The sequence below is a fragment of the Leptonychotes weddellii genome, chromosome 1 (assembly GCF_054177405.1).
Source record: "Leptonychotes weddellii isolate Sample4059 chromosome 1, ASM5417740v2, whole genome shotgun sequence".
NCBI lineage: Eukaryota > Metazoa > Chordata > Mammalia > Carnivora > Phocidae > Leptonychotes > Leptonychotes weddellii.
The window spans coordinates 50,137,600-50,146,836 of record NC_138369.1 but is presented as its reverse complement, the minus strand read 5'-3'; the positions used below and the strand labels follow the sequence as shown (position 1 = coordinate 50,146,836).

General features: G+C 44.8%; 1 protein-coding gene across 2 annotated transcripts in view; it reads left to right on the top strand.

Moving 5' to 3' along the window:
* The first annotated feature begins 6,909 nt into the window (after positions 1 to 6,909).
* Positions 6,910 to 9,237, top strand: part of PODXL2 (podocalyxin like 2) — a 35,858-nt gene continuing 33,530 nt past the window's right edge. For both annotated transcript variants that reach the window (XM_081823130.1, XM_081823131.1), the window contains exon 1: positions 6,910 to 7,007. In XM_081823130.1, the coding sequence (XP_081679256.1) occupies positions 6,938 to 7,007 (70 nt within the window). In that variant the 5' untranslated portion in view covers positions 6,910 to 6,937. The remainder of the gene's footprint in view (positions 7,008 to 9,237) is intronic.

Here is a 9,237-nt window from a genome sequence, read left to right as displayed (position 1 = left end):
TCCCCAGAGGTCAGGGGCTGGGGCTGAAAGTTCCAATCCTTTAATTCCAGGGTTGGTTCCCATGGCAACCAGCCCTCATCCTTAGGGGTTTTCCAAAAGTCACCTCCTTAAGCTCTGGTGTAGTTGAAAGGGCTTGTTAGGAATAAGTAAAGACATTCTTTTCACTTTTGAAGAGATCTAATTTTTTTTCATTGAGATATAATTGACATATAACCTATTAGTTTCAAATGTACAGCGTAATGATTTGATCTTTGTACGTGTTGCAAAGTGATCACAGTAAGTCTAGTTAACATCCATCACCCCACATAGCTACAGATATTTTTCTTTTCTTTTTTTTTTTTTTTTTAAGATTTTATTTATTTATTTGACAGAGAGAGACACAGCAAGAGAAAACACAAGAAGGGGGAGTGGGAGAGGGAGAAGCAGGCTTCCCGCCAAGCAAGGAGCCCGATGAGGGGCTCGATCCCAGGACCCTGGGATCATGACCTGAGCCAAAGGCAGACGCCCAACGACCGAGCCACCCAGGCGCCCCTCAGCTACAGATATTTTTCTTGTGATGAGAAATTTTAAAGACTTTCTTACCCTTAGCAACATTAAAATCTACCATCCAGCACTGTTAACTACAGTCACCATGCTGTACTGTATATTCTTACAATGCTACCCAACAATATCACATAGACCTAATAAGGGCTTGAGTCTGATTGCAGGAGCCAGCCCTTGAAGGGTGGTAAGCAGGGGAGTAACAGGGTTCGGCGTGTATTACAGGAGCTCCTGGCCCGTGTCAACTGCAGGAAGAAAGGAGGAAGAGGGGAGTAGAAGGCTCTGGTGCCGCCTGCAGATGGCAGTGGTCTAAACTAGGGGGCAGGGGAAGGTGGATGCAGTTTAGATGGATTTTGCAATTTCAGCAAAATTCAGTGATGGATAAGAAGTGGGAGTGGGAGAAAAGAAGAAACTGGATAATGGTAACCAGGTTTCTAGCTTGAGAAACAGGTTGAGGTTTAGTGGGGGGAATCAGGAGCTTCACTGTGGGTGTATTGGCTAGAAATGCCTTGTAGACATTAAGTAGCAGTGTGAACTTTGCAGGCAGATTTGAGCCTGGACTGCTGATAGAGTTTCGGGCATGAGCTATAATCATCTGACAGCCGTCACAGTGGGCTGGGTGTAATCATCCAGCAGAGCGCAATGAGAAATGAGCACTGAAGGAGACTTGAGGGCCCATTATCTGAACCAGCAAAGGACACTTAGGAGTGGGCAGAAGGCGGGAGGAAAATGAAGGGAGGGGTGCTTATGGAAGCCAGAAGAAAACAATTCAGGAAGGTTGAGGTCAGTTGGGGCCAACAGCTGTAAGTTCAGGTAAAATGACAAGCCTGTCCACCGTACTAAGTTTCATTGCTTCTAAGATGCCATCTACTATAAAAATCACCATTATTTTATGTGCTGCTAAGACAAAAATGCTAACATTTAGAATGATTAGATGCCATCAACCATAACACATCCCAGCTTAGAGATGCTGGGGAATTGTTTCAGAAACGCATCTTCAGTGGAAATGGGGTATTTGTAGTAACATGGAGGCTGGTGGTGACCTTGATGGGCACTGTTCATAGAATAAGGGGGAGGTAAGTGGTAAGGCAATAGAAGTTGCATATCTAGAAAAGTCTTGAAAAGTTTGGCTTTGAAGGGGCAGCAGGGAAATGGGCAGCTGTCAAGGTGTATAGGATTAAGGGAGTTTATGTATTTTAGAACTGGATAATCAAAACTTGTATTCATGCAATAAGAGTTTACTAATGGATTAATCTGAAAGATAACTGAGTGAAAAAATAAGATGTCAAAAGATGTGATCCCAAATACATAAAATTTAAAAGTATACTGATACTACATACTGTTAATGTGTGTGCATGTGTTAAAGATAATAAAAAGCAGGGGTTCCTGGGTGGCTCACTCTGTTAAGTGTCCGAGCCGAAATCATGATCTCAGAGTCATGACATCGAGACCTATGTTGGGCTCTATGCTCAGCATGGAGTCTGTTTGAGATTCTCTCCCCCTGCCCCTCCCCTCTCCCCTGATCGCGCGTGCTCTCTCAAAAAAAAAAAAAAAAAGATAATACAAAGTGTATGCTTATGTTCTTGTGTTTTTTTACATAACAGGTTTATTGAGATAGAATTTATATACCATATGATTTAAAATGTACAATCCAGTGGTGTTAACATATTTAGAGTTGTACAACCATCATCACAATCAATTTTAGAACATATTCATCACCTCCCCAAAACCCATACTGAGCTACCCAGGCACCCATGCTGAACTCTTATTAAATGTTTTCAATTAGTGTTTCTGTTGATTGTCTTGCATTTTCTCAGTACACTTGCAAATAATTAGTTTTACCAAATTTTCCCCAATATTTTTAATCCATTTCCTTTATCATGCCTTATTGGATTGTCTCTTACTTACAAATCCTCAATATTTGTGTTAGTAATGATTATCCTTTCCTTATTCCTCACTTAAATGGGAATGCCTCTGATGCTTCTTCATTAAGTTTGGTGATTGCTGTAGGTTTCTGGGAGATATGCTTTTTGAATGAAAGAAGTTTCCTTCTATTTTTTGTTTACTTCTTAAGTTTTTGTTTGTTCCTTTTAAAAGGAGTAGGTTTTAAGTCTTATCACATGCCCCTTTTGGGGTGGCTCAGTTGTTTGAGTGTCCAACTCTTGGTTTCAGCTCAGGTCATGATATCATGGTTCATGGGTTTGAGCCCCATGTCAGGCTCTGCACTTGGCAGCGTGTCTGCTTGGAGATTCTCTCCCTCTGGCCCTCCCCCTGCTCTCTCTCTCTAACAAATAAATAATTTTTTAAAAAAGAGTTCAGCAAGATTTCTGGATACAAGATACATACAGAAATCAATAACTTTATATGTATCATCAATAACCAGTTAGAAAAATAGGAGGAGGAAAGATCCCATTCACAACAAAATCTCTTGAGATTTTTTTTTTTTCTTGACTTTCTTAATGCAGAGAACTATATTAGTGACTTTTGCTAATACTCAACCAATCTTATGTCCCTGGGTTAAGCCCTATTTAATCATAATATATTTTTAGTACATTGCTGCAATCAACTTGCTTATATTTTCTTTATGCAAGTTGCATCTGTGTTAAGGAAGGTTGGCTTAGGGTTTTTTCTATTTGTATTCTTAGTTGGTTTTGGCATTGGGGTTACACAAACCTCATAAAGTAAACTGGGACACTTTCTAACTTTGCTTTATAAGAGTTTATACATTGAAGGTTTGACAGAATACACTCATTCCAAAGGGGGCTTATGTCTTTCTTAAGGGTTGATTTTTTACTGTCTTTTAATTTTCTCCACTGTTATTTGTTTGTTTAGCTTTTCCACTATTTGAATCAATTTCAGTAATTTGTTCCTTAAAAGTATTCAATTATACTTTAAGTTAAATATCAAGTTTTGCTTATAATTTTGAAATCTTATTTCTAGTTTTGTTCCCTTTTTCATTCCTAATGGTATTTACTTATGTATATATTATTTACTTATTATATATTTACTCTATATTATATTATATTATATTTACTCATATATTATTTACTTATGTCTTCTCTTTTTTATCTTATACTAAAGCTTTGACTGTTTTATTTATCTTTTCAAATAATAGGCTTTTAGCAATCAGTTCTACTGGGTTTTTGTTATTTTAACAACAATAGAAATTTATTGATTCCTGTGGGGTGTGTGTTTTTGTGTAGTTTAAAGCTTCTTAAATTGAATTCTTAGTTCATTTACATTTAGTACATTTACATTTAACCTGTGTTTTTTTCCCCTAACAAATGCATTTACAGCTATAAAACCTCTGTGAATTGTTGGCTATATCCTATGGATTTTGATGTGCAGTGTTCTCACATCGTCATTAATTTCTAAATAGACTAAAAATTTATATTGTGATTTACTCTTTAACCTAAGATTATTTAGACAGGTATGCATTTTGGGTTGTGGTTTCCTCCATCAATTAAATCTCACTTCCTTTTTATCTTCCAAGCATTTCTTCCTCATTTTAGACCACCAATTGATCCCATCTTGTTTTCTAGTGCTGTTTTGGACTTAGGTGTATATATTTATCTTTCCTATCATTTCTAGGAATCAAGAACAAGAGGGGAAAGCAGGAACATGTATTCAGTGTACCAGCAGCATGATTTCATATCCCTCAATTTTTTTCTTTTTTCTTTTCTTTTTTTTTTTAAGGTGGAGGTTCTGGATCACATTTGTATCTAATGAAAATGATCCAGAGAAAGAAAAACTGACACTGTCAGAAAAGGGATACCTTAATATGGAAGTCCTTGAAGAGGAGATAAAGAATGCAATGACGGAGGAGACTGGCCAGTGATAAAGCAGGGATGTTTCCTTCATTGTAACAGAGGAAAGGAGATAGATGACAGGTCTAGATGCACCCTAGTTTTCTCTTTTCCAAGTCAAATACTCCTAGTTTTAACAGTTGGTTTTCTGGATTTCTGGATCTTTCTGGATTTCTCTTCTGTTACTTGGTTCTTCCTAAAAATGAAAAGGTTATTATGAAAATATAATGTTAATGAAGTTCAAACAGTTCAGAATAATAGGATTATTAACTTCCTTGTTCTGGATACTGTACTCATTTTAAATCCAAAATTGCTTTACACTTTGCAACCATTACCTATTTGTGGGCTTTTTGTATGAACTGCTTTTTTTTTTTTTAATATTTTATTTATTTATTTGACAGAGTGAGAGAGGGGGAAAGAGAGAGAGCGCGCACAAGCAGGGGGAGCGGCAGGCAGAGAGAGAGAGAGCGGGAAAGGGAGAAGCAGGCTCCCCTGCTGAGTAGAGAGCCCCACATGGGGCTCAATCCCAGGACCCTGGGATCATGACCTGAGCCAAAGGCAGATGTTTAACTGACTGAGCCACCCGGGCACCCCTGTATGAACTGTTATAAATTAGGTCTCCTTTAATTTGTACTTGCATAGAAAATAGCACCCCAAAACACAGTCAACATGACTCAATTCAGTCATTCTCCAAGTCCTGTTGGTTGCCTCTGGAGTGTTTTCTCAAATCTGCTATGCCAGCCCTAAGTCAGACTTCTACCATCTGCCACTGAGACTACTGCAGCATTCTCTCCACTGGCCATTTTGCTCTTCCTCCCTGCTGCCCTCAGAATTCTCTAAAATACATGCCTTCTGTTCCTACAGAAGAAATGGAAGCCCAAACTTATGATGTTCAAGATCTTTTACTATCAGGTCCTCACCTACTTTTCTAGAGCCCATCATGTCCATTGACTCAAATGGCCTATGGAGTTTAAATTGACCATGGGCTAAATAAAATGATGTAGTCCTGTTAATTAAATGAGAATATCTTTACCTAAAGTTTCTAATTTTATGGTACTGCTTTTTATTATATTCTTAGACCAGTCACTTTCTCCTTGTGTTTCACTTCCTCATTTATAACGTGAGGGCTTACTACTTTGTACAGATTAACCAAGAACTCATCAAGATATTTAGCTCGTAAGTCATCTTTCTAATCTTGTCTCCTGACCCCATGCTAATCATGAAACTCATTATCCCCCTAAGTATGATATGCTATCTATTACCATACTGTGCTACATTTTCTTCATGTTCTTTCCTTTGCCTGGGATCCATTTCTGCCCTATCCCTCTCCTCCCCAACTCCTATTTCTCCTAAGTATTTAGGAGAGTCCTTTGGGATCATCTACAATACCTAGTGATATACCCTTAGACAGAGGGATGAGAATATAATTTGAAAAAGCAGGTTCAATATAATAATTTATTTTAAAGCAATGTTTTCCGAGTATACTACATATAAAGTAAAACTCCAGGAAATTATCGCTGCTGTAGATGTTTAAATTTCACTTATCCCCAAAGGGTCAGGACTTTTCTCTGTTCCTTAAAGAGGCTGAGCTCCATCCTAACTCAGCAATTACTAATGCAATTTTCTCTCTGCTTGGAAGATTCTCTCCCTAACCTGACTTCCTACCTAATACTCATTCATCCATCCAGGTGCCAGCTTAAATGTCGTTTCTTCAGGAAGGCATGTGTAAAGGTTCTCTTCTGTACTGTCTCATATTCCTTTATACTTCTTAACAGACCTTACTACAATTTAATCATGCAATCATATGTATGTCGTGTTGGTCTTCTTTAGGTTTGTCTTCTCCACTAGACTAAGCTCTGAGGATAAGGGTTGTGGCTGTTTTGTTCACTACCATGGTGCCTGGCACATGAATGAACTTTCGTCGCCAAAAGGGATCAAACACTTTACAAAAGTTAAGAAACAGTGCTCTGATAATGGAAAGCCCATATATAACAGTTGAGGCAACCAAGGCGCAAAGGAGAGCTTGCCCAGCTCAAGTGCCCTTGAGAAGCCTTCTCTGACCCCATTCCTCCTAGAGTCCCCATTCAACCTCTTGATGTAGGATTAAAGACACTCTTCGTGTCAACAGAGTCAGGGGTCACTCCTGTTTTCTCTGATCAGTGTCCTTCCATGCAAGTGACCACCCGTGGCCTTTTGGGCGCTCAGGAAATGTTTCCTGTGGAATGGATGACTAGATGGCTCCTGCGTGCCCTCCTGCTTCGCTGCACCTCGGGCAGGTGGCCTCTGCTCCCGAAGCCGCGAGGTGCGAGGCCCGGACCTCCAGGTGGTTGTGGTCGCGGCCCCGCCCCTCCAGGCCTCTGCGGTGCTGATTGGCCGGCTGGGCGCCAGGGACGAAGCGGAGGGGCAGCCGCCCGCGCGCCCGCCTCGTCTCCGCGGGGGCGCGCCCGCGGCACGCGGCCGGGCGGGGCCGAGGGTGAGTGACAGCCACGCGGGCCAATGGGGCGGGCGCGCGCCGCCGCCGCCGCCCGCCCGGCCCCTGACGCCGGCCGAGGCGCCGCGCCGCTGCGGCTGCGGGCGGCGACGGCTGCACCATGGGCTGGCTGCTTCGGGCCACCGGGCTGCCGCCGCTGCTGCCACCGCTGCTGCTGCTGCTGGCTGGGGGTGAGTGCGCGCCGCGCGGGCGGGCGGCAACGGGGCCGGGACAGGCGGGTGGCAGCGGTGACGGCGGGCCGCGGTGCTGGACAGCTCCCCGGCCGCCAACAAAGGGGCTGGCGCGCGAGGCGCGGGAGCGCGGGGCTCGGCTGGGCTGCTGCGCGGTCCGCGACACGCGCGCTCCCAGGGCCGGGGGGGCGTGGGGACACCGCGTGTGCCTAGTGTGAGAGCGGCTCCCCGGCGCGGGGGCGTGCGTGTGCCCACACAAACACACATACACACACACGCAGGGGAGGCGCGCAGAGTGTGGCGGCGGGCGCTCCTGCACGCGCTCCCTGGGGGCTCTGCTCAGGGGGCCTTTGGGGAGGGCAGGAGCACTGGCGAGAGGAGGGCGGACCCGGGTTGCCACCTCCGCGACAGCCACACAGGGATGGGGAGACGGCATTTACAGGTCCCGTGGGGTCACCACAGCGAGCGTGGGCGCGGGTGTCTTGCGGCTCCGAGGGGAAAAGTGCCAAAGAGCCGTACACACAGCTGCTGCGACAGTGAGGGGTGTGTTTACGCGCGTGTGGCGCTACCGGACAGGAGGGGGGGTGTGTCATTGTGAATGGCTGTCTAGACTGCTAGGCAACTTTATTAGGAGCTCACAAAAAGAAGAGGTATGACAGCAACCAGGTCTCTGCTTGTGACAGTGACACTGCTGGATAGCCTGCGCAGCTGCCACGCAGGGATGCGTGTGAGAGACACTCAGATGTGGTTTCCATTCAGCAGTGCACAAGGGCAGTGTGTGTGGGCGATGACAGGTTGGGTGTGGGGGGCAGGTGTGAAATAGATGTGCCTGTGACAGAGCCTGCTGAGCAGCTTCCCAGCGGCAGACACGGGATTCAGGTATGTGCCTGGCAGGTGGGCACAGGGTATGTAGCAGCCTCCCAGATAGGCCACCACCACTGAATGGGGATGGGTAGAAGTGCTGTCTGCAGAGGTGGGTCAAATAAGGACATGACTGAACAGCTTCTCCATGTGGCCAACACAGCAGAGGGGAGAGTATGCCATGAGTACATATTAAGGGGTGATTGCTAATTGGTGTTGGTGGAAAGACACACTGGAATGAGTGTGTGTGCCCATGTGTGTGTATTGTGTACATGTTCACTTATCAGATGGCCTTGAGTGACTCCACTTCTGATGGACACAGGAGTATAACGTGTGTGTGTGTACGTGGGAGTTGACCTGGGACACTGGCTACTTAGTCATCTCCCGTGAAGTTAACCCCCAAAGATACAGGCACAGGTGTGCATCTGTGTGAGTGAAGGAGAGGCCTTTGAAGGGTCTCTGCCCGAAGGGGGAGAGTGGTCTTTGCTTGATGGTGGCAGTGAGATGGGCCATTGCCATGGGCCCATAGTGACAGAATCCCAGGGAAAATGACTGGGAGGGGAAAGGGACCTCATGCTCCTGAGCATGCCCTGGGAAGGGTCAGTTCAGCGAGGGTACTTTTTCGCCACCATCAGTCCAGAGATGGGTAAGGACCTAAGTGGTGTGCACAGAAATATGTCCATTGGCATTTGTCTCATGCACTCACATACACCTATGTCTATGTTTGCATAGCTTGAATCCTCTGGAAGAGGTGAGATTCAACAAATAAATTATATATTGATTAGTCTGCTCTTTCTTTGTGCAACAGCCACGCCAGAACTGGCAAGCAAAGTGTGTCAGGACCCATGCCCAGCTGTGGCTAGCCGTGGATGACTGTGGGCAGTTTTACTCCTTCTACGTTCCCTCCCACCTCCTCCCTCCCCTACACACTTCGTGATGTACATATTACCTTCCTCTTGGTGACATGTATGTGTCTGTTAGTATGTCTCTTTCTTATATACCTTTCTGTAGAAACTCTTCAAGAAGCCTTGGGCATTGCTTCTCAGACACATCCAGACACGCACATGAGTGTAAGTGTGTGTGTGGTAGGGTGATTGTTCTAGACAATTTCTGTTGTAGCTGACACTTAAGGGTGTGGGGGCTGTGTGGCAGATGCTGCTGGGCAGCTCCCGTATTGGTGTCTGGCAAGGGCTTAGGGAGAGCTGTACTTCAAAGCTGCTGATGAGGGGAAGGGTGGGGGTGTAACTGATGGTGGAAATCAGAAAAGGATGTTTGGATCAGGAGCAGATTGCAGGGGAGATAAAACATGCAGATTACTAAGGCCTTGTTTTTTTCACCCCCTGAGATATAAGCCTGCTTTCTTTACCTC